The following is a 26,145-nucleotide window of genomic DNA, read 5'->3' as shown; positions in this document are numbered from 1 at the left end:
CCCTTCCCCCTGCTCTGGTTAAAGCTCAGGGCTGTCGAGATCCTGCAAGCTCACTGAGTTCCCAGTTTTACCCTGCTTTCTGGTCAACTAGAACCGAAGAATGGGGACAAGGAACTCAGTCCTCATTCTCTCTTCCCTGATGTATTAAAAAATGGGAATGGAAAAAAAGGGGAGGGGAGGGGGGTGAAGGTTACCTACCTTAAGTCCCTTCCTGCTTTAAGCCATGATATCTAAAGATCTTAGATCCTAGGCCGAGAAGGTGACCACAAGACACCCCTGCTCCACCCCCCTCGGGGGTGAGACTTGTCAACAGTCCTCCAGATGGTCACCAAGTGATCAGCACCTCACGCCAGTGGCGACTCGCTGTTACACGTATCGTAGGCTGTGGTGCCTGCTTCCCCGAGTCATAAATGCACCCAACAGGAAGAGCAATACGCCAACGTCAGCCAGAAACTCTGCAGCTGCGCGGAAGGGCAAGGATGTGTCAGAGCCGTGCTCCATCCCCGACAGTAACCTCTGCCATCAGTAACCTTGAAGAATGTGCCGTGAAAAGGCATCTTGAACGTTCTGTGACTCCTAAGAGTTCGCCCAAACCCTGTAAGAATCCACTTCTACATCTTCTTGTTCCCATTTCTCAGAAAAACAAGTGACTCAAGTCTGACAACTGCCGTGACAGTAGAAACTCCAGGAAGCAGCAACTCCAACACTATGCTATTTCAGAGACCAGACAGGGAAGTGGGAAGGGGCAGAGGAACTTTCACCACGCCAGGCAGCAGTGAGAATAAAAGCAGCAGCTGCTTAACGGAGGGCTGACCAGATACCAGGCATTTTGCTAAGTACACATGCAAATGGCCTCATTTAATCCTCAAAACCTTATTAAGTAAGTAATGTCATTATATACATCTTATAGGTAAGGGAACCGAGGCTCAGGGAGGTCAAGTGACTTAACCATTGTTATCCGCCACCACCACCCCTTTTTTTTTTTTTTTCCTTTGGTCATGCTGCGTGGCTTGTGGAATCCTAGTTCCCTGACCAGGGATGGAACCCTGGCATTAGAAGTGCAGAGTCCTAACCACTGGACCACCTGGAAGTTCCCGTGATTAGCCCTTTTAGGGCTGGAGCCAGAATATGAACCCAGGCAGTCTGGTGCTAGGGCCCCTACTCAGAACTGCTATCCCACAACCCTCACAAGTGAAGACACTAAATACTGAGCCCTTGGGTGGCACAGATCGGATATTTTAATAACGTAAGAAATGTAACTACTCCCCGCCTCACTAGCCTACCCTCCTCCAGCCTCTTCTCTGGTCCCAGAACAGCTCTTCACAGCCTAGGGTGGCTAAAAGCACAGGCTTCAGTATCTCCTATATTTCAAGTCAGACTTTGACCCTTCTTAGCCATGTGACCTTGGACAAGGAACTTCTCCAAGTCTCAGTTTACTACCTTTTGTGAGGATTAAATGAAATAATCTATTAAAGCCCCAAGGCTGGAACATGTGAAATGCTCATAAATTCAGGCTACCATCTCCCCTCTCACTGGACCCTGTTCTAGGGGTGGTGGATTCTTCAAGTCCTGCGTGTCCAGTAGTAGGACTGGCTCTTCCTGCGCTACCCATGAACAGCACTGTGAGCGCTGAAGCTCATTGATAGAGTCACTTTTATTGAGAAATGTAGTTTTAGGAACAAGCCACAAAAATAATTCTTTCACTGGACTGGCTTCTGGGATTTTTGCAGTGAGCAGCGTAGAATGTGGGTGGCCCCCTAACTTCCAAACCGTTCAGTGACCTTCTGTATCCACTTCTTCAGGCGGAACACATGTGTGTAGAAGCCATATTTTCCATCCCTGTCACAGCCTTCACCCCATGAGACGATGCCCATTTGATACCAGCGGTTGTTAAAGGGGCTCTGAGGAAGAAACATGGGATGTCCAATAGAGTCAAGTCCAAGGTAGTGTCAGTATTACCCTGTCAAACAGTTGTTTCTGAAAACTTGGGTCCCTCCTCATCCACCCCAGAAGGATCTACCCACCAGCTCCTGGCCTTCTGGGAACTCAGCTTACCTTCATGACAAAGGGTCCCCCACTGTCGCCTTCACAAGCATCCCCTCGTTTCCCTTCACCAGGCTTGTAACCTTGAGAGAGAACAGCAGTACTCAGGGAGGCGTAGAGCTTGCACTCCAGCCACTCTCCCCTTCAAGAGATACCGCTGGTGAGTGTCCACGGACTCCTAGCCATCCTTGACTCTGCTCATTTCCTCACCCCACACGTCCAACTCTTAGGCAAACCTTGCCAGCTCAATCTTCAGCATACATCCCCAATCCAACCACTCCTCACCACTTCTACACCTGGTCCCATCACATCCACCTCTCCCCTGAACCACTTGTTTCCCTAGTTCTACTTTTGCTGCCTACAATCCATTCTCCACCCAATAAGCAGAATGACTTAAAAAAAACACATTAAACTGACAGGTGAGAGAATAATGAGAATTATGGCAGTTACCTTTAGCCAAATATCCCCACATATCCTCCACAAACAACATGAAGAACAACAACAAAGCTACACAAAAACCACACCTTCAACGTAACGAATACAGAGAACACCCAAACTTCAAACCGCTTTATCTAACTGTGCATCTAATATCAAAACTTGTGGGGAGATGAGGAGGGAAAAATATCCACTAGATCAAAGAAGTGGATGCAATGAATTAGGAATCTTGTAAATAACCCCAAATCTACAAAATGAATAGATTAAATAGATGAAAAGCAAGTAGATCTATACCAAGATACTATAGGAAAACAGTAAGAACAAAAATACCTCAGCTAACAAAAATTCTTTCCCAAACACAGCCATGAAACAAGAAAACTAACTGAATTAAATATCCTCAAGCAAATTTTTGGTACATGAAAAAGAATGAATCAGAAATTCAAAAATTAGGGACTTCCCTGGTGGCACAGTGGTTAAGAATCCGCCTGCCAATGCAGGGGACACGGGTTCAAGCCCTGGTCTGGGAAGATCCCACATGATGTGGAGCAACTAAGCCCGTGCACCACAACTGTTGAACCCGTGTCTAGAGCCCGCGAGCCATGGCTGCTGGGCCTGCGTGCCACAGCTGCTGAGGCCTACCCGCCTAGAGCCCGTGCTCCGCAACGGGAGAGGCCACTGCAATGAGAAGCCTGCGCACCGCAACAAAGGGTAGCCCCCACTCGCCGCAACTAGAGAAAGCCCGCTCGCAGCAACAAAGACCCAACCCAGCCAAAAATAAATCAAAATAAATCAAAAAATATTTTAATTCAAAAATTAAAAATAAATGGACAGGGACTTCCCTGGTGGTCCAGTGGTACAGAATCCTTCCTGCAATGCAGGGGGCGCAGGTTTGATCCCTGGTCAGGAAACTAAGATCCCACATGCTGTGGGGCAACGAAGCCCGCACGCCACAACTACTGAGCCCGCGTGCCTCAACTAGAGAGCCCGCGTACCGCAATGAAGATCCTGTGTGCTGCAACTAAGACCTGATGCAGCCAAAAATAAAAATAAAAAAACAAATGGACAAAACAATGGGAAGTAATTAAAAGCAGAAAGTGGTCGAAATGGAACTCAGAGTAAAGAAATGAGTCCCTCAAGAAGAAAAAGAACGCAATGGAACAGAATTAATATGTATATTATAGTCCAAGAAAACTTCAGAGAAATAAAAGATTGGATGTGCATATTGAAAGGATCCACTGGGAACCTGGCAAAGCTGATCTGTAACACTGAACTCTGAGATGTATCCTAAAAAAACTGAGACTTCAAAGACGAAGAAAAAACCTTCAACGCCTCCAAGCAAAAAACCCAACTCCCTTATAAGAGCAAAAGAATTACACTGGCATCAGATTTCAAAAACAACATACAAAGCAAGCAACGATAAAGCTATATTTTCAAAAAATTCAAGGAAGGAAAATGTGAACCATGGATTTTATATTCAATCATGCTGAGCTTCAGATGTCAAGGCTACAGAAAACCAGTTATAAACACGTAAAAACTCAGGAAATTCTATACCCATAACCCTTCTTGAAAAATCGACTAATAGACAAGCTTCATCCAACCAGGAGATGAATGCTTCAGCAAAAGGACTGATTAACTGTCTGACAAGTAGAAAAAATACAACTAAACGTATGAGAGGAGAAGAGAAAGAGGAAAGTAAACTCACTGATTGTAACAACTAGAAGAATATAAGAAACTAAGGGCATTTCAAAAAGGTGTAAGACCAAAGATAATGAGAACAAAAATGCAAACCTTACTAAATATATGAAATTATTTGAAAAGTAAAGAAAAGATCACACAGGGAAAAAACACCGTAAATGAAACATAATATACATAAAAATAACAAAATCTTATGAGATACTAATTCTATTAATCATATCAATAAATATGAATGGGCTTAACTCACTTTTTAAAAAACAAAAAGATTTTTAATTTGACTCACAAAGCAAGACTCAACGATGCTATATATGAGACAAAACAAAGTGATTCATAGAGGCTAAAGTTAAAGGGATGGACAAAAGTATATCAGGAGAATGGAAACAAAAAGAGAGCAGGGACAGTGAAGCTGAAGTTGAAAATAAAGAAGGACACTTTTAGTGCTAAAAGCCACAATTCACAATGAATAATTAACAGTTATAAATATCTGCACCAAATAACACAGCAACTGCCTTTATAAAGTAAAAGACTATAAATGATGAAAGGAGATAGACAGAAATACATTAATAATAGAATTCAACACACCAAACTCAGTACAAGACATATCAAGTGAACTGAAAATAAACAAGGATATAAATGACCTAAATAACAACTGATAAGGTACATTTATGTGTATATATATATATATATATATACTGAATTTTACACGTGGATAAAGGAGAACACATCTACACACCTCAAGCACCCATGTACATTCACAGAAATTGATCAAACGGTTCTCAGAAAAATCAGTTCCATAAAGTAGAAATATTACAACTATATTCCTGGATTATAATGCGGCAAAACTGAAAATCAAAATGCTAAAGGGCCCTCCCATCTGGAAATTTTACTGAAATTAGTTTCTTTAAAAATAATAATAATTAAAACATAATTCAATAATTCAAAAAAACATAGCGTTTTCCATGAATGGTGTTTTCCATTCATAGCCCTACTCAGTAAAAATTAAAGATCAAAAATAAATTAACCAGGGACTTCCCTGGTGGTGCAGCAGATAAGACTCCGAGCTCCCAATACAAGGGGCCTGGGTTCAATCCCTAGTCAGGGAACTAGATCCCACATGCATGCCACAACTAAGAGTTCACATGCCACAACTAAGGAGCCGGTGTGTCACAACTAAGGAGCCGGCGAGCCATAACTAAGACCCTGCGCAACCAAATAAATACATTTTAAAAATAAAATAAAATAAAAAATAAATTAACCAAATTGGCAGCTCAAAAAGCTTTTAGAAAAAGAACAGCAAAGTGAACCAAAAGGAAGTATAAGGGAAAAAAATTAAGATCAAAGCAGAAATTAATGAGGTACAAAATAGAAACATAATAAGCCTAATTAATAAGTCAAATTCTTAGGTATTTTGTTTGTTTCCAATCACTAGCTAATTTACTCAAGAAAAATAAGGAAGAAAACACAAATATATAAAATAAGGTGCCAAGGAGGAAAAAAACCATAAGAAAAGACACTGTAGCACAAGATACAATATAGACTTGAACAAACTGAAAGACATTTCTTGTCCTTGGATAGAATGGCTCAATATCAAAAAGAAGTCAATTCTCCCTAATTTAATTTATAACTTTAATGTAATCCCAATAAAAATACCCACAAGTTTTTTATAGAGCTAGATAAGTTGATACTAAAATTCATGTGGAAAATCAAACATGCAAGAGTTGCCAGGAAAACACTGGAAAATAAAAACTACAAGAGAAGACAAGCTCTACTAGATATTAAAACATACTCTAAAGCCTCTATAATGAAAACAAGACAACATTTTAACAGAATAGACAACAGACCAGAAGAACCAAACAGAATATCCAGAAACAGACTTAGGCACACATAGAAACCTAGTATGGGATAAAGGCAACATCTCAAATTACTGGGACAAAGACAGAATTTTTTTTTCCTTTAGTATTTTTTAAAATTTATTTATTTATTTTTGGCTGCATTGGGTCTTCGTTGCTGCATGTGGGCTTTCTCTAGTTGCGGCAAGCAGGGGCTACTCTTTGTTGCAGTGTGCGGGCTTCTCATTGCGGTGGCTTCTCTTGTTGCGAGCATGGGCTTTTGGCGCACAGGCTTCAGCAGCTGCGGCTCGCAGGCTCAGTAGTTGTGGTTCACAGGCTCTAGAGCACAGGGTCCGTAGTTGTGGCGCAAGGGCTTAGTTACTCTGCAGCATGTGGGATTTTCCCAGACCAGGGCTCGAACCCATGTCCCCCGCATTGGCAGGTGGATTCTTAACCACTGTGCCACCAGGGAAGTCCCCAAAGACAGAGATTTTAATAAATAGTACAGAGAGAGCTTATTAGCCATTTAGAAAAACATAAATTAGATCCATACTTTACATCGCATGCAAGAATAAACTCCAAATGACTCAGAGATCTGAGTGTAGAAAAATGAAACCAAGTACTAGAAGAAATTATGAGTGAATCTCTCTATGACCGGGGTATAAGGAAGGTTCTTTTAACTCTGACTCAAAATCCAGGTGCAGTAAAATGAAAGATTAATAAATTTGACTACATAAAAAAATTCAATGGCCAAAAAATAATAAAGGATAAAGAAAAATAAACTGGAAGAAAATATTTGCAAAGTATATCACAAATAGAGGCCTAATATCACTAACATATGAAGAACTCTTTAAAAATGATGGGACGGACGTCCCTGGTGGCACAGTGGTTAAGAATCCGCCTGCCAATGCAGGGGACATGGGTTCAATCCCCGGTCTGGGAAGATCCCACATGCCGCGGAGCAACTAAGCCGGTGTGCCACAACTACTGAGCCTGCACTCTAGAGCCCGCGAGCCACAAGTACTGAGCCCATGTGCCCAGAGCCCAGGCCCTGTAACAAGAGAAGCCACCACAGTGAGAAGCCTGTACACTGCAATGAAGAGTAGCCCCCACTCGCCGCAACTAGGGAAAGCCCGTGCGCAACAACAGAGACCCAACACAGCCAAAAACAAATAAATTAATTAATTTTTAAAAAAATAATGGGAGAGGGACAAAAAAATGGAACATAAAAACATGAACAGACGGGCTTCCCTGGTGGCGCAGTGGTTGAGAATCTGCCTGCCAATGCAGGGGACGCGGGTTCGAGCCCCGGTCTGGGAAGATCCCACATGCCGTGGAGCAACTAGGCCCGTGAGCCATAATTACTGAGCCTGCGCGTCTGGAGCCTGTGCTCCGCAATGGGAGAGGCTGCGATAGTGAGAGGCCTGCGCACCGCGATGAAGAGTGGCCCCCGCTTGCTACAACTGGAGGAAGCCCTCGCACAGAAACGAAGACCCAACACAGCCAAATATAAATAAATAAATTTAAAAAAAAAAAAAAACATGAACAGACAATTCACAAAAAAAGATATAAAAATGGTCATTAAGCATATAAAAAGATGTTCAATTACAAAATATTGGAAATCTAAATACCCATACACAGAAAATGGTTGAAGACACTATCATACATCCTCCTAATGTGACTATAAAAGTTTCTTTTTTATTGAAATATAGTTGATTTACAATGCTGTATTAGTTTCTGGTGTACAGCAGTGATTCAGTTATACATATATTTTTTTCATATTCTTTTCTATTATAGTTTATAACAAGATATTGAATATAGTTCCCTGTGTTATACAGTAGGACCTTGTTATTTACCTATTTTATATATAGTTGTTTGTATCTGCTAATCCCAAACTCCTAATTTATCCCTCCCCTCTCCTTTCCCCTTTGGTAACCAACAGGAAGTTTGTGTGGTGAGTTTGTTCTCTATGAATGGATATAGATGATATAAGATGTGCGTGTGTGTGTATATATATACATATATATATGTATATATATACACACACACACACATGAACACACACACACAATGGAATATTACTCAGCCACAAAAAAGTGAAATAATGCCATTTGTAGCAACATGGATGGACCTGAGATTATCATACTAAATGAAGTAAGTCAAACCAAGACAAACATCATATGATATCACTTACATGTGGAATCGTAAGAAATGATATTAATGAACTTATTTACAAAACAGAAACAGACTCACAGACATATAAAATTTTTTTTCAATAAGGAAAAGCTCTATAACCAAAATAGAATGAATTTCCAGGATACATTAGGTTAAAAAAGCAAAATACAAAAGAATATCTATACTATGCTACTCTGTGAAAAAAGAAAAATAAGAAAATATACATGTGTCTGCTCATTTGTGCAAAAAGAAACAGAAGAAGAATAAACCTCAAAGTACTGACATTGGTTAACTGCAGGGCCTGGGTGGAAATGGGGTGGAAAGGAAGGAGGTGGGAACAGGACAGGAGGAAAAGGGGAGTATCATTCTCTGAGTGTACCTGTATAAAGAATCTGAGTGTTAGACCATGTTAATACAGGCCCACCTTGGAGATACCGTGGGTTCGGTTATAGACCACCACAATAAAGCAAGTCATATGAATTTTTTGGTTTCTTGGTGCATATAAACTTTATGTCTACAGTATACTATAGTCTATTAAGAGTGCAATAGCATTATGTCAAAAAATATATACAGGACTTCCCTGGTGGTGCAGTGGTTAAGAATCCGCCGGCCAATGCAGGGGCCATGGGTTCGATTCCCTGGTCCAGGAAGATATCACATGCTGCGGAGCAACTAAGCCCGTGCGCCACAACTACTGAGCCTGCGCTCTAGAGCCCACAAGCCACAACTACTGAAGCCCGCACGCCTAGAGCCCATGCTCTGCAACAAGAGAAGCCACTGCAATGAGTAGTCCCCGCTCACCACAACTAAAGAAAGCCCGCGTGAAACAACGAAGACCCAACGCAGCCAAAAGTAACTAAATAAATGAATAAAAAATATATATGAACATACTTGAATTTAAAAATATTTTGTTGCATACAAACTACTATGTATAAAATAAATAATCTACAAGGATATACTGTACAAACAGGGAATAGTGTCAATATTTTATAACTATAAATGGAATATTACCTCTAAAACTGTGATTCATTATGTTGTATACCTAAAACTCATTGTACATCAACTACACCTTAATAAAAAAAAATGTTTTGTTGCTAAAAACTGCTAACCATCGTTTGAACCTCCAGCAAATTGTAATCTTTTTGCTGGTGGAGGGCCTGGCCTCCATGTGGATGGCTGCTGACTTATCAGGGTGGTGCTGCTGAAGGTGGGGTGGCCGTGGCGACGTCTTAAAATAAGACAACAAAGAAGTTTTCCCCACGGATGGACTCTTCCTTCCAAGAACAACTTCTCTGCAGCATGCGGTGCTATTTGACAGCCTTTTACCCACAGAAGAACTTCCTTCAAACTAGGAGTCAATCCTCTCAAACCCTACCACTGCTTTATCAACTAAGTTTACGTAATGTTCTAAATCCCTTGCTGTCATTTCAACAATCTTCACAGCATTTTTACCAGCAGTAGAGTCCATCTCAAGAAACCACTTTCTCCTTATCTGTTAAAAGTTTTATCATAAGATGCCAGCAATTCAGTCACATCTTCAGGCTCCACTTCTAATTCTAGTTCTCTGGCTATTTTCGCCACATCTGCAGTTATTGCCTCCACTGATGTCTTGAACCCCTCAAAGTTATCCATGAGGGTTGGAACAACTTCTTCTAAACTCCTGTTCATGTTGATATTTTGACTTCTTTCCATGAAATCACAAATGTTCTTTTTTTTTGACTATTTGAATTTTATTTTTTTATACAGCAGGTTCTTATTAGTTATCTATTTTATGCATATTAGTGTATATATGTAAATCCCAATCTCCCAATTCATCACACCATCACCATCACCCCCGCCAATTTCCCCCCTTGGTATCCATACCTTTGTTCCCTACATCTGTGTCTCTATTTCTGCCCTGCAAACCAGTTCATCTGTACCATTTTTCTAGGTTTCACATATATGCGTTAATATACGGTATTTGTTTTTCTCTTTCCAACTGACTTCACTCTGTATGACAGTCTCTAGATTCATCCATGGCTCTACAAAGGACCCAATTTTGTTTCTTTTTACAGCTAATATTCCATTGTCTATATGTACCACATCTTCTTTATCCATTTATCTGTCGATGGGCATTGAGGTTTCTTCCATGACCTGGCTATTGTAAATAGTGCTGCACACATTGCGGTGCATGTGTCTTTTTGAAATTATGGTTTTCTCTGGGTATATGCCCAGTAGTGGGATTGCTGGGTCATATGGTAGTTCTATTTTCAGCTTTTTAAAGAACCTTCACTCCACACTGTTCTCCATTAGTGGCTGTTATCAATTTACATTCCCACCAACAGTGCAAGAGAGTTCCCTTTTCCTCCACACCCTCTCCAGCAGATGTTGTTTGTAGATTTTCTGATGATGCCCATTCTAACTTGTGTGAGATGATACCTCACTGTAGTTTTACTGTTGTTGTTGTTGTTTTTGTTTTTTTTTTTTTTTTTGCGGTACATGGGCCTGTCACGTCGCGGAGCACAAGCTCCGGACACGCAGGCCCAGCGGCCACGGCTCATGGGCCCAGCCACGCCGCGGCATGTGGGATCCTCCCGGACTGGGGCACGAACCCGTGTCCCCTGCTTCGGCAGGAGGACTCTCAACCACTGCGCCACCAGGGAAGCCCCTCACTGTAGTTTTGATTTGCATTTCTCTAATAATTAGTGATGCTGAGCAGCTTTTCATGTGCTTCTTGGCCATCTGTATGTCTTCTTTGGAGAAATGTCTATTTACGTCTTCCGCCCATTTTGGGATTGGGTTGTTTGCTTTTTTAAATATTGAGCTTTTTTACATATTGAGCTGCATGAACTATTTATATATTTTGGAGATTAATCCTTTGTCCGTTGCTTCGTTTGCAAATGTTTTCTCCCATTCTGAGGGCTGTCTTTTCATCTTGATTGTAGTTTCTTTTGCTTTGCAAAAGCTTTGAAGTTTCATTAGGTCCCATTTGTTTATTTTTGTTTTTATTTCCATTACTCTAGGAGGTGGATCAAAAAAGATCTTGCTGTGATTTATGTCAAAGAGTGTTCTTCCTATGTTTTCCTCTAAGAGTTTTATAGTGTCTGGTCTTACATTTAGGTCTCTGATCCATTTTGAGTTTATTTTTGTGCACGGTGTTAGGGAGTGTTCTAATTTCATTCTTTTACATGTAGCTGTCCAGTTTTCCCAGCATCACGTACTGAAGAGACTGTCTTTTCTCCACTGTATATCCTTGCCTCCTTTGTCATAGATTACTTGACCATAGGTGTGTGGGTTTATCTCTGGGCTTTCTATTCTGTTCCATTGAAATCACAAATGTTCTTAATGGCATCTAGAATGGTGAATCTTTTCCAGAAGGTTTTCAATTTCCTTTGCCCAGATCCATCAGGGGAATCACTATCTATGGCAGCTTTAGCCTTATGAAATGTATTCATTAAGATAATAAGACTTGAAAGAAAACATTACTCCTTAATCCATGGGCTACAGAATGGATGTTGTGTTAGCAGGCATGAAAACAACATTAACCTTGTGGTATGCCTTCATCACAGCTCTTGGGTAACCAGGTGCATTGTCAATGAGAAGGAATATTTTGAAAGGAATCTTTTTTTTTTCTGAGCAGTAGGTCTCAACAGTGGGCTTAAAATATTCAGTAATCTATGTTGTAAACAGATGTGCTGTCATCAGGCTTTGTTGTTCCATTTAGAGAGCACAGGGAGAGGAGAGTTAGCGTAATTCTTAAGGGCCCTAGGATTTTCAGAATGGTAAATGAACACTGGCTTCAACTTTTAAGTCGCCAGCTGTATCAGCCCCTAACAAAAGAGCCAGCCTGTCCTCTAAAGCTTTGAAGCCAGGCAGTGACTTCTCCTCTCCACCTATGAAAGCCCTAGATGGCATCTCCTTCCAATATAAGGCTGCTTTGTGTACACTGAAAACCAGTTGTTTAGTATAGTCATTTTCATGAATTATCTTAGCTAAATCTTTTGGATAACTTGCTGCTTTACCTTGTAGTTTTCTATTATGAAGACAGCTTCTTTCCCTAAACCTCATGAATCCATCTCTGCTAGCTTCAAAGTTTTGGCTTAAGGGAATGTTATGGCTGATTTGATCTTCCATCCAGACCACTAAAACTTTCTTCATATCAGCAATAAGGCTGTTTTGCTTTCTTATTTATGTATTCACTAGGATAACACTTTTAATTTCCTTCAAGAAATTAATTTTAAAAAATTTTTAAAAATAAATTAAACTCTCTAATGAAGAAAAAAAAATTTTTTTTTAAATTTCCTTCAAGGGCTTCCCTGATGGCGCAGTGGTTGAGAGTCCGCCTGCCGATGCAGGGGACGCGGGTTTGTGCCCCAGTCCGGGAGGACCCCACATACCATGGAGCAGCTGGGCCCGTGAGCCGTGGTCGCTGGGGCTGGGCCTGCGCGTCCGGAGCCTGTGCTCTGCAACGGGAGAGGCCACAGCAGTGAGAGGCCAGCGTAACACACACACACACAAAAACAAAAAAACAAAAACAAACAAACAAACAAAATTTCCTTCAAGAACTTTTCCTTTGCATTTACAGAGTGGCTAACTGTTTGACACAAGAGGCCTAGCTTTTGGCGTGTCTTGGCTTTAGACATGCCTTGCTCACTAAGCTTAATCACTTCTAGCTTTTTATTTAAAATGAGAGACATGCAACTCTTCCTTTCACTTGAACACTTAGTATCCTTACATTGTAAGGTTACTGATTGGCCTAATTTCAATATTGTTGTGTCTCAGGGAATAGAGAGGCCTCAGGAAAGAGACAGAGATGGGGGAATGGCTGGTTGGTGGAGCAGTCAGAACACACAGTTTGCTGTTTTGGCATAGTTCATGATGCCCCAAAACAATTGCAATAGTAACATCAAAGATCACTGATCACAGTTCACCATAACAAATATCATAATTAATGCAAAAATTTGACACATTGTAAGAATTACTAAAATGTGACACAGAAACATGAAGTGAGCAAATGCTGTTGGAAAAATGGCGCTGATAGACTTCCTTGATGCTGGATTACCACAAACCTTCAATTTGTAAAAAAAAAACACCAATATCTGGGAAGGGCAATAATGCAAAGCACAAACCTAAGTGTCCATCAACAGATGAATGAATAAAGAAGATGCGGTATATGTACATATACATATATATATAATAAATATTACTCAGCCATAAAAAATAATGAAATTCTGCCATTTGCAACAACACGGACGGACCCAGAGGTACTATGCTTAGTGAAATAAGTCAGAGTGAGAAAAACAAATACTGTGTTATCACTTATATGTGGAATCTAAAAAATAAAACAAATGAATAAATATAGCAAAACAGAAACAGACTCACAGATAGAACAAACTAGTAGTTACCAGTGGGGAAAGGGAAGTGGGGAGGGGCAAGATAGGGCTAGGGGATTAAGAGACACAAACTACTATGTATAAAATAAATAAGTCACAAGGATATATTGAACAGGTAATACAGCCATTATTTTGTAATAACTTTAAATGGAGTATAATCTATAAAAACATTAAATCACTATGTTGTACACCTGAAACTAATATAATATTGTAAATCAACTACATTTAAATAAAATAAAAATATGTAATAAAGCAAAGCATAATAAAACAAGGTATGCCTATAGTCCAAAAATAAACAAGTAAAAACAACAAAGATGGGAGGGAGGACCCAAAATTGAATACAATCATGAAACAAATGAGCCTAACTGTATTTTAAATAAGTAACACAGGGAAGGGGGTAATAATTACCCAAGTTACTTTTAGACACAGTACTGTGACTATATATATATATATATATATATATATATATTTATATATATATATATATATATATATATATATATATATATATATATATATACAGGCTAAAAACAGAAACAACCATGAAGAAATGCTAAACTCTATCTTGTAGGATTATTTTTCACAGCCATGGATGAGTGATTTTCAAACTGTGTATTCTTTTTTTTTTTGCGGTACGGCCCAGCGGCCATGGCTCACGGGCCCAGCCGCTCCACGGCATGTGGGATCTTCCCGGACCGGGGCACAAACCCGTGTCCCCTGCATCGGCAGGCGACTCTCAACCACTGCGCCACCAGGGAAGCCCATCAAACTGTGTATTCTTGTATTAACCAAATAAATAAATACATTACAGATAATAGGAGTCAGGTTTCTCATTATCAACAGAGACTATTACAAATGTGGAAAGGGAGAAGCTAAAATTAATCCTATTGCATTGCAGGAGGGAGGAACACTCCCCAACTCATTCTACGAGGCCACCATCACCCTGATACCAAAACCAGCCAAAGATGTCACAAAGAAAGAAAACTACAGGCCAATATCACTGATAAACATACATGCAAAAATCCTCAACAAAATACTAGCAAACAGAATCCAACAGCACATTAAAAGGATCATACACCATGATCAAGTGGGGTTTATCACAGGAATGCAAGGATTCTTCAATATACGCGAATCAATCAATGTGATAGAACATACTAACAAATTGAAGGAGAAAAACCATATGATATCAAATAGATGCAGAAAAAGCTTTTGACAAAATTCAACACCCATTTATGATAAAAAACCTTCCAGAAAGTAGGCATAGAGAAAAGACAACCCTCAGAATGGGAGAAAATATTTGCAAACGAAGCAACTGACAAAGGACCAATCTCCAAAATTTACAAGCAGCTCAATATCAAAAAAACAAACAACCGCATCCAAAAATGGGCAGAAGACCTAAATAGACATTTCTCCAAAGAAGACATACAGATGGCCAACAAACACATGAAAGAATGCTCAACATCACTAATCATTAGAGAAATGCAAATCAAAACTACAATGAGGTATCACCTCACATCAGTCAGAATGGCCACCATCAAAAAATCTACAAATGATAAATGCTGGAGAGGGTGTGGAGAAAAGGGAACCCTCTTGCACTGTTGGTGGGAATGTAAATTGATACAGCCACTATGGAGAACAGTATGGAGGTTCCTTAGAAAACTAAAAATAGAACTACCATACGACCCAGCAATCCCACTACTGGGTATATGAAAACCATAATTCAAAAAGAGTCATGTACCACAATGTTCATTGCAGCTCTGTTTACAACAGCCAGGACATGGAAGCAACCTAAGTGTCCATCGACAGAGGAATGGATAAGGAAGATGTGATACATATATATATACAATGGAATATTACTCAATCATAAAAGGAAACCAAATTGAGTTATTTGTAGTGACGTGGATGGACCTAGAGTCTGTCATACAGAGTGAAGTAAGTCAGAAAGAGAAAAACAAATACCATATGCTAACACATATATATGGAATCTAAAGGGGAAAAAATGGTTATGAAGAGCCTAGGGGCAGGACAGGAATAATGACGCAGATGTAGAGACTGGACTTGAGGACATGGGGTTGGGGGGAGTGTAAGCTGGGACGAAGTGAGAGGGTGGCATGGACATATATACACTACCAAATGTAAAATAGATAGCAAGTGGGAAGCAGCTGCATAGCACAGGGAGATCAGCTCAGTGCTTTGTGACCACCTAGAGGGGTGGGATAGGGAGGGTGGGCAGGAGACACAAGAAGGAGGAGATATGGGGATATGTGTATACGTATAGCTGATTCACTCTGTTATAAAGCAGAAACTAACACAGCATGGTAAAGCAATTATACTCCAATAAAGATGTTTAAAAAAATCCTACTGCATTGCAATAGGAGGTTTCAGTGTCATCTCATGGTTTTAGATAAATAGATAGAAAGAACATAGATATAGATTTAGGTATATGCATAATACATGTATTTTCTAGTTCTGTCTGCTAAGAGGGCCTAGGAGCAATGACACCCCAGTAACAACATGCACCCCTGGCACCCAGATCTTGGTTTCTAAATACCATTTATACCATAAATAAATACCATAAATACCACAGAAGGCAAGTAGGATGAACCTAGAACATCTTGCTGCGCTGAAAGTAAGAAAGTACTCAGAGATTGACAGGACATCGCCAAAAGTCACAGAAGCCAAGTTGTTTTTTTCTTTTTTTGACTCCCACTGGCCAAACCTGGGATAATTTGAACATTATAATAATGATATTAACAAATTACAGCCATTAAAGAAAGGACCCATGAGTCCACAGTGACAGAGTGAAAGAATCTTTCTTACAATAAGATGGTAACCAATAAATGTAGAAGGAATGAGAGAATTAGAAAATCACCATTTGGCCGCTACCAGAGTTAGGAGAAGAATTTGATGAGAAACTGGACAGGCAGTATTCAACTTTCTCCCCACAAGATATTTATTAGTCTTAAAAAGGAAAACAGAACTTTACAGTGAGAAACATGGCAGATGCAGACACCACCTTAACCAAGAGGTCAGAGTTAATCTCACCAGTTATGGGACAGAGACATCATATGCCTGAAAAGGACACAACATCACTTAGCTTGAATCTGATCATTAGGAAACCTTAGAGAAAGCCAAACTGAGGCCAATCTACAGAATAACTGACCTATACATGTCAAATATGTGTAAATCATGAAAGACAAAGACTGACAACTGAGTACAATGTGTGATCCTGGACTGGATCCTGGATGGGAAAAATGTGGGTTTTTTGGGGTTTTTTTTGGTGGTGCGCGGGCCTCTCACTGCTGTGTCCTCTCCCGTTGCAGAGCACAGGCTCCGGACGCGCAGGCTCAGTGACCATGGCTCACGGGCCCAGCCGCTCCGCGGCATGTGGGATCTTCCCGGACTGGGGTGCGAACCCGTGTCCCCTGCATCAGCAGGCGGATTCTCAACCACTGCGCCACCAGGGAAGCCCCAAAATGTGTTTTTTTAATATCATTATTAATTTCTTTTTTCATTATTAATTTCTTGATTTAATAAATGCACTGTGGTTATGGCAGAGAACATCCCTGTTTTTTTGGAAATACTTAAGTGTATGGGTAAAAAAGGCAACATATGTACAATTTAGTCTCAAATAGTGTGTATATGTGTGTGTGTAGAAATACACACACACACAACACACACACACAAAGGAGGTGGCAGAATCTGGACGACAGTATAAAGGAATTCTTTGAATTATTTTTGCAACTTTTCTGTGAGTCTGAAATCACCTAAAATTTTTAAAAATTTAAAAATTAAGTTAGATCGTTTACTCACCTGCCCCAAAGTCTCCAATAATGTCCTATCTCAATTAAAGCCAAAGTCCTTGAAGGCCCTGAGGGAAGCACCCATCCCCTGCCTGCCCACCTCTCTCCCCTCTTCCAATGCTGCCCTTCCTGTGTTTACTGCCCTCCAGGCCTCCCTGCTGCTCCTAAGACACGCCAAGCATGCTCCCACCTCAGGGCCTTTGTACCTGCTGTCCCCGCAAGTCTGGAGTGCACTTCCTCTAGACCGGCTCACTCTTTCATGTCTTCTCGTCTCTGCTTAAACATCACTTCTCAGAGAGGCCTTCTGCAACCACTCTGTCTCGATCGCCCCGTCCCCATCTCTCACTCCCTTACCAAGCTTCATTTCTCTCCTGTCCGGATTGCTATTCTAGATCTGCTTATTGACACAGTCTCCTTCTAGGAAGAAAGCTCTCTGAAGACACAGGAGACCCTGTCGGTTAGGGCCCTTGTTGGACACCCTGGAAGACTGCCTGGACCGCAGTGAGCACTCAGTAAATATTTGCTGAACCAGTGAATGAATGAATGGCTTTTCCTCCACCCGTGGCCTCGGGCTGGTGTCTGGCTCACATACACTGACCACGTGACCGGTGACTAGCACCACGCCTAACACCTTAAATACACTAGCTCGCTCAACCCTCACACAGCCTGATGGAATAGAGCCAGGACTGGAACCCAGGCCTGTGCTACTCACGTGTCCCAATCCTGCCAACCCGAGGCCCAGCTGTTCCCGCCCGCCCAGCCATGCGCCAGGGGACTTTACCAGCACAGAACATGTTGTCGGTGATGCGGATCCGGGTGGAGGCCTTGCAGACCGGCCGCTCCACGATCGGCAGGTTCACCACCTGCAGCACGCTGGGCTGCACCTCGGCAATATTGCTTGTCCACGTCTCCTTCAGGTTGCCCCAGCCCGTCACTCGCCCTTTGTGTCCAGCCTGGAGCAACCTTTGGGGAAAGGAGAAGGACTGAGTGAGGACAGACCTGTCTAGGAACCTCCTGGGCCCAACACCATCCCGTAGAGACCTGAACCTAACACACGAGTGCAGGAAGACACTGAGGCCTGGAAAAGGGAAGGAACTTCGGCGAGGCAATAGGGTGTCAGAGTCAGGCCCAGAACCCAGCCCAGGTGCTCAGCTGCCAGCCCCCCAACCACCCGACCCCTGGGCCAGTCCCCACGGCTGCCCCCCCCCCCAGCCACCCCACGGCTGCCCTTCTGGCCACCCCACTTGGCTGCTGTCTCCTTGTCGGGCAGGCACACGGGGTGGACATATGTGGTGAAGCTGATGGGCTTCTTGAGCTTCAGCAGGGCGATGTCCCGGTCCAGGTTCTCCCTCCAGTTGTACCTGGGGTGGATGTGGATCTCTTCCAGCAGGGAGATCTTTTCAATCCCTCGTTCATAGCTGTGCAGACCCCAGCGGAGAAAAGGAGAAGCTGTAGGCCACCCAATGAGGGGCAGCTGGTTCCCCGAGGAAGAAAACTGCCTGCCCTCAGGGTCTGGGAGTCAGGGTAACCAGCAGGCCACCAGTGAGGGGGAGAGGGCCAGCTCCTGGCCTGGCAGCTTCTTCCTGGCCTGAAGTTGCCCAGAGCTTTGGGATCAAACGGCCCAGGCAGGTAGGGGGAGGGACGCAGCCTGTAGGCCCTAATCCAAACAGCCTCTACTCAGAGGTCACACCTGGGCCGTGTCCTGGTGCCTGGAAGGGTGCTAAGGGCAGGCCAGGATTCTGCTCTCTGCAAAGGCTTAGTTTCTCTGTCCCCAGGTCCACGCTTGAGTCAGGACGGGGCCACGGAGGCTTTACAGCAGAGCCTACCGGGTTTCCTACGGTGGGAGATGTACAGACACGTCCCTCGTGGCCCAGAGTCACCAGAGCCCCTCGCGGTCACTCGGGAGGACTCGGACCCCTGCCAGACATGCACGGGCCCCCGCTTCTGTACCTGGTGCGGGAGTGCTTTCCAATGCGCACCAGAAGGTCGTTCACAGTGAAGTTCTTGTCCCAAGGCGGGTACAGAAGACAGTGGGCAGCGGTGAGGATCCAGCGGTCACTGACGAGGCTGGCCCCGCACAGCATCTCCTGGGGGCTCTTCCGGAAAAGCATCACCTGCCTGGGAGAAGAAGTGGGAAGCGTTAGGAGGTGCGAGGGCTGCCCCCCCACCAGCCCTACAAGCGCAAAGTCCCAGGTTTAAGAACTAACTGGACAGGGCTCCCTGCTGGGCCCTGACCCCAGCCTGACTTTCCCGTCCTTGGGGACCGGGGCATGTATGTGACACCGCGGGGCTGCCACCTGCTTTTTGCACCGCCCCCTCCCCTCATCAAGCTTCTTCCAGGCCAGAGTTGGCATAGCCTAGCACAGCTCTGGGGTCAGAGGAACAGGAATCTAGTCCTGCTGTGTAACCCATTCACTAGCAGCACCACTTAGGGGCGAGTACTTCAGCGCTCTGACCCTCAGCTTCACAACCTGCTTTGGAGAAGCAGCAAACCCAATCTCAAAAGGTGGCTGTGAGGGTTCGACGAGATGTTGGTGCTGGGCTAGGTTGTCTGTGGAGCCTAGACCTGTGAGGGCGCAGGAGTCTCCCGGGGCGCGGGATGCGGACGCGGAAGGGGCCGGTGGGAGCGGGGAGCACGCACCAGGGCGCCAGGCCAATCTCGGCATCCCGGCCCTCCACGATGCGCCCCTCGATGTAGGACTCGAACAGCTCCTGTTCCGTTTTGTCCTGCACCAACTTATTCTCGAACAGAGGCCGCAGGCCACAGTCTGCCGAGCCAGCGGGGCCGTGAGGGGCCGAGCGCTGCAACACCGCCCCCGCCCCCATGCCGCGGCCCCGCGCCCCTCCGGCCGCCTCCTGACCTGCCTCCCCGGCGCCGAAGGTCCTCTCGTTGAAGAAGGGCTGAAACTTGTCCTCAGTGGTGCGTCCCTCTATGGGCGCATCCGGTTCCTCCTCCGGCCCATATCTCGCCTCCTCACCCACCGGCTCCTCTGCAGGGACCCAGACACCAGCTGCGGCTGGGCCAGGCCAACCCTCGCCCACCCTCCGACCTCCCCAAGCCCCCAGGCAGCCGCGGAGGTCGTTTGGTGTAGGGTTGAGAGCGCAGGCGCACCTGCGTTACTAGGAAACCAAACCTCGTGGGCCCCAGTTTCCTCAGCGGTAAGGTGGAGCTAGGATTATGCCCACCTGGTTAGTGTCAGGTGTCATGAATGCACTCACTGGTGAGTGGTAAGCCTTAGGTCAGGGGAGGCACTGTTCTCGTTATTCCCTCCAGGCTGCGTCCTCTGTCTCAGGCCCCCTGCCCTGCCCTCTCACCGCAATAGTCCAGGTCGCAGTACTCAAAGTCGCCAGGCTCCCCAGCCACGTAGCACCACGCGCCCTCCTCATCCCCGTCTGGGTTGCGGCAGAAGTTCTCCACCAGTGGGACAGCCGGGTTGAAGTCCTGGTCCTTGCTCAGCGCCTTGGCCTTCTGGCTGGCCCAGGCAAGGCAGGGAGACCCCTGTGTGGTCACTGCCAGGTGCCCCTGGTACTCCTGGCCGCGATGAGGGATGCACGTTTCCGACTGAGGTGACAGATTCCCGCTGAAGTCTCTGGAGTTTGGGGTCGGCTCCACAGTGACTCGCTCCTGGCCTGGTGGGTGAGGAAACAGGGCAGAGTGGGTGGACCACACGTGGGGCCAGACAGGATGTAATCCCTGCCTTTCGGCCTTTACCCTGTAGACCTCAAGCCACTTCTCTCTGAGCTGCAGTCTGCTTGCCTGTAAAAGGGATTACTCATGCGTTTTTGCAGGGTTATTGAGAGATTTAAACAAAATATATGGCATAAGTGTCTGGTGCATAATAAGCCAGAGATGGTAACCAGGTTTCATCTCCTGCGCTATCTGTAATCTATTGGTAGTGACTGCCTGGAGTTTAAGGATTCTGTGCTTTCCCAAGGGCGCGGTAGGAAAGATAGCTGGGATCCACTGAGGATGTCTGCACAGGCAGTAGGTCAGTTTCAGCACACCTGCAACATATTTATCATAGGTGTTCAGGGGTGGGGGCTTGGTAAACTGCAGCTGTTTTTGTTACTATGATTGGCAACTCGCTGTAAGACTGGCCCCAGCATCCCGCCTTGGGTCCTACAAGGATGCATGAAGGACAAAGAAGAGCAACCCATGTTCGGTAGATTGAGTTACTGGCACTAATTCTTTACTCCTACTGGATCCACCTGGATCCACATCCTCTGCCCTGTTATTTTACAAGCAGAAGTGTAAAGGTCCCCCTCTTGACCTTGGCCTTGATCGTGGGACTTGCTTTGGCCAATGGCGTGTGGGCAGAGCTGACTCTGCCAGTTCTGAGCCTAGGCTTAAAGATGTGTGTCTGCTCACTGCTTGGTATTCCTGCTGCCCCCGTGGAAGAAGCTGCTGCCTTTCAGCCTCCCCCCCCACAATGAGTACACATGGAGCAGACATGGACCCACCCACACAATGAGCCAAGCTCAGCTGGACCCATTGTTTGACGGAGGGCCACCAGCCAAGCCCAGCCTACACCTAGACCCCAGAGACGCATGAGTGAGTGCAGCTGAGATCAGCAGAGCCGCCCCAGCTGAACCTCAGACACATAAGAAATAAATGTGGGACTTCCCCGGAAGTCCAGTGGTTAAGACCTCCCCTTGCAATACAGGGGGTGTGGGTTCGATCCCTGGTCGGAGAGCTAAGATCCCACATGCCTCGCAGCCAAAAAACCAAAACAGAAGCAATATTGTAACAAATTCTATAAAGACTTTAAAAATGGTCCACATCAAAAAAAAAAAATCTTAAAAAAAAAGAAATAAATGCTTATCAGTGTATGCCCCCCAGCTTTTGTGGTTGTTTGTGATTTTGTGGGTTTTGTGGGGTTTGCAGCACTATTATGGCTATAGCTGGCTGACACATCATGGGAAATAATGATGACAGAATCATGCAGGGCTGGACTGTGCGAGGCTTGCTCTGTGATGCTCGGCAAAGGATACATGGACTGAAATGGTTAGGAAGGGCTTCCTGGATGGAAGAATGCCTCAAGCAGGAAGTAAAGCATATTTAAAATGGGCCACATCCTGGATCATAAGGAAGCAAAGGCTGTGGAGGGAGGGGAGGAGGCTGGAAGCTAACTCTCTCTGGTCTCCTGACTTCACTCACGAACAAGCACAATTACGTTGTCAATAACTAACGCCAGCTCAAAGGGAGCCAGGGTCTTGATTCCCGTCCTGTGCTGCCAGGCCCAGGAAGACCCACGGGCCTTGGCCGTGCCCACCTGATCTCCCCCAGCTCACCGCAGACAGGGATGCTGCACTCTTCCCTCTGCACAGTGGGGAACGTAGTGTAGCACCAGGGCCCGGTGATGCTGCTATCTGGGTTGCGGCAAAAGTTCTCCTGCAGGTCAGCCCCAGGGTGGGTGGTAGAGTTGATTCTGGAACAGAAAATTGCTCAGCAGGAGGCGTCTCCCCCACCCCCAGTGTCTCCTCACCCCCTGTTCTCAGCCCCCTGGCAGACAGGCCTGCCCATCACTCACTCTGGCTTATGTGGGTAGCGACTCCTCCACAGCTGGCATTCGATGCCTGACCGGGTGAAGCTCACGTTCCCTCGGTAGTTCATACCCAGACCTTCGGCACAGTTACCTGCAGAGACCCCCAGCCCAGGTCTCCTACACTGAGGGTTTGTCCCCGCTTCTCTCCTAGTAAAGCTCTATCGGTCCATCCCCTCCAAGCTACCTCTGGTCCATGACCCTTAACCTGCATTTACTCAGGCACTTCCTCTGTACCCAGCAGTTCTACAATCCATTTAACTGTAGCCACCAAATATTCACTGAGTGCCCACTGTGTGACAACCGTGTGACAGGCGCTATGCCAGGTCCTGAGGACACAGCAATGAATAAGGCAGTCATAGTCAAGTAGGTCCCTGCCCTCATAGAGCTAATATTCAGTGGCTCCTCACAGCCAGCAGAATGAAAAAGTGAACAAGGTTCTCCGAATCTGGCCCTGGTCTAGGTGTCCTGTTATCTTAGCTCCTCGTGCCTAAGGGCCTTTGCACGTGCTCTCCCCTTTGCCTTGGAATGCTTTCCTATTTATTCATCAGTGCATCCCACAAATCCAAGTAAAACTCTCCTTCTTGTGGGGAGTAGTCCTTGATTCTGCCAGCACACGAAATGCTCCCTCTCCTGGAATTCTCTTGGCACCTGGAACAGAACTTTTCCATCAATTACTTTGATGTTTTGTATTTTTGTTTTCTGATGAAACTGTGAGCTCTCTGATTCTCTTAAAATCCCCAGCACTCAACCATAGAGCTTGACACACAGCAGGAGCTTAGCGAAATGTCTATTGAATAAATTACTTAACAAATGAAAGCATGGCCAGTGTGATTAAAGAGTTCCATGTTGTGGGGTCTACTGTCATACTAAAGGTGTATTCAGAGTGCTGTGGAGGAAGGAGGCTGCACCTTGAAGGCTCAGCAAGGTGGTGGTATTTGAACTAATTCTTGAAGGACAGGGGGGTTTTCAGTAGGCACTGACAGCTGCTCCAGGGGAGATGATAATGTAAGCAGGGGCCAGGATATAGAAACATCTTGCCCTGTTGAGAGAAGTGCTTGCTGTCAGCAAGCTGGGGGGCTGGATTCAGGGTGGGTGCAATGGGAGATAAGGCTTGAAGGGAAGGTTACGATCAGAACCTGCAAAATTCACTAGGCTAAGAAGCCTGTGCTTTATTCTCGGGGCAATGCGGGGCCACTCAAGGTCTTGGAGAAAGAATGTGACATCATCGAAGCTCTGCCTTGGGGACACGGGGGAGACTGATTGGCACGGGCAGGGGCTCCGATGAGGAGGAGGCCTTAAACATTCTTTCATTACCCGTGCATTCATTTGTTCCTCCAATATTAATCGTCTTACTGACTGCCGGGCACAGAGCCAGGTGCAAAGACACATCCTTGACCGCAGGAACAGAAAGGCAGTGTCAGCTGCTAGAGGCCACCACCCCTGGGCCACAGCTCCTACCCCACCCCTACTCGGCTCTTCTCCCAGGCTGCCCCCTCCTATCCTGTCCCCACCCCCTCGTGTCAGTTCCTCACCTTCCAGACATTCAATGAGCTTTTCTCGAGGTTTCCTCACCGACTCACACGCTGGAAAAGACCCAGAAACACCACTGAGATTGAGGTAGGGATAGCACAGGTTCAAGTGAAGGGTGGGACGAAATTCAGAAATGGAGATCTGAAAGGGACGCGTATGAAAGAAAGGAAGGAAAGCGGCGTGGGTGGAGGAATGGATGGTCGGATGGATCAGAAATTTCTCTGGAGCGGGGCACCCTCTAACTCGGGTTCCCAGGACTCCCCTTCCGGAGCAAACCCTTCCCAGTACTCACCTGTGTACTTGGCCCAGAACGCGTCCTGAAAAACAAGGCTGAGTGTGAGGCTGCCATAGGATCCTGTTTTGTTTTGTTTTGTTTCTTGTAAACTTCCTGTCTTCTCCTTATACTTTCCCCTTTCCCTTACCCTGGCCATGCTCCGGGGAGGTCTGTGGCAGAGTTTTCTACTTTTGCTTCTAAAAGCTCAAGCCCTCGGAGGAGAAGAGTATCTGAGGAGAGGGGAGCTCCTCGCCTTCCCCCCACCCCGCCCCCGGCCAGACAAGATTGAAAGGGATTCCCCTGGGTGGGGTACACTGGAGAAGAGGGGCCCAGGCAGAGCCCCAGGGCAGGGAAAGCTGCAAAAGGCTCCTGGAACACTGAGGCCTAGGCCCAGGCCTGACCAGAGACCCACCTCCCAAGGGTGGCACAGAAGTAGCAGCAAAGCTAAAGCTGAGAGGCCATGTGGCCAGGGCCAGGGTCTCCAGAGATCCCAACAGAGACAGATGTCTAAAGACTGAGGAGGCCCCTCTGCCCCGCAACGTCCTGGAGCCTCACCGTACCCTGGGGCCTTGACATAGCCCAGGCACTGGGGCCTCCTCGAAAGGCCGAGCTGCTCGTCGGGGCAGCCCAGGGAAACGGGGCCAGAGATGAGGTTATCAACAAAGAGCTGTGATGCTCTCGCTTCCCTCCTTGGCGCCCCTGCGGAGACCCCCGGCCCGCCCTCCCTGGGGCCTCACCGTGGCGCTGGGAGACTCCAGGGCCTCGAAGGCCTCCTCACGGCTGCACCGCTCCTCCACACACTCTCGCTCCAGGTTGCCCTCCCACCACTCCTCCAGGAAGCCGCTGTTGGCGCGTCGGACCCGCTGGAGCAGCGACAGTGCTTGCTGAGGGGCCAGGAACACTGCAGGAGAAGGGGTATGGGGCAGTGGCCTCAGGGGCCCAGGCTGTCTCAGCCACCACGGGGGCAGGAAGCGAGCCTGGCCTGCCTGCTGGCTTCCCAAAAGGGGGTGTCTAGGATGGTGGCAGGACCTGAAAGGCTGCGCCACTAGCCCCCCTCCTTTCATGGGTCACCCCCAGCCCACCCCCCATATTGCAAGAGAGAAGTAGTCACTGTCTGTCCAGCCCTTGAGCACCTGGCTCCTTCCCTAAGCTGGACACAGCGAGCCGAGAGGCACCTGGGGGCCGGCCCTGTGCTCTCTGTCGAGCCAGGGGACCCCAGCCCACGGGCCTACATCCCAGCCCGCCAGCCTGTCCCAGCTTCCAGGCCCCCCTTACCATGCTGGCTGTGCACAAGGCCAAACAGGGCAGCCAGGGCCAGGCAGCCGGGTAGCCACAGGCCTCGGACGTGCGCCATAGTGTGTCTGCTCCCGGGACTCTGAGGGCTTGTCCTGACCCCTCTGGGTTAATGTTGAACCAACATGAAGAAATCAGCCAGGAGGCAGA

At 45.8% G+C, this 26,145-nt stretch overlaps 1 protein-coding gene across 3 annotated transcripts; it reads right to left on the bottom strand.

Annotated features, from left to right (window-relative positions):
• Positions 1–1,636: 1,636 nt before the first annotated feature.
• F2 (coagulation factor II, thrombin) lies at positions 1,637–26,145 on the bottom strand. 3 transcript variants are annotated; one of them, XM_067037118.1, is made up of 14 exons: positions 25,978–26,145; positions 25,440–25,603; positions 24,721–24,745; positions 24,431–24,481; positions 22,884–22,989; positions 22,645–22,781; positions 20,668–20,982; positions 20,214–20,342; positions 19,994–20,120; positions 19,303–19,470; positions 18,597–18,770; positions 18,134–18,315; positions 2,056–2,126; positions 1,637–1,901 (listed from the first exon to the last, which is right to left on the bottom strand). In XM_067037118.1, exons 1-14 carry the CDS (start codon positions 26,054–26,056, stop codon positions 1,758–1,760), a joined length of 1,872 nt encoding a protein of 623 aa, XP_066893219.1. In that variant the 5' UTR covers positions 26,057–26,145; the 3' UTR covers positions 1,637–1,757. The 3 variants fall into 3 exon arrangements, with proteins under 3 accessions (XP_066893219.1, XP_066893220.1, XP_066893221.1); XM_067037119.1 differs by having other exon boundaries at positions 18,714–18,770; XM_067037120.1 differs by lacking the exons at positions 1,637–1,901; positions 2,056–2,126 and having other exon boundaries at positions 18,204–18,315; positions 18,592–18,770.

Source organism: Kogia breviceps, chromosome 7 (assembly GCF_026419965.1).
Source record: "Kogia breviceps isolate mKogBre1 chromosome 7, mKogBre1 haplotype 1, whole genome shotgun sequence".
NCBI classification, from domain to species: Eukaryota; Metazoa; Chordata; class Mammalia; order Artiodactyla; family Physeteridae; genus Kogia; species Kogia breviceps.
The sequence above is the reverse complement of the archived record's forward strand: the minus strand, read 5'-3'. Positions and strand labels throughout refer to the sequence as shown.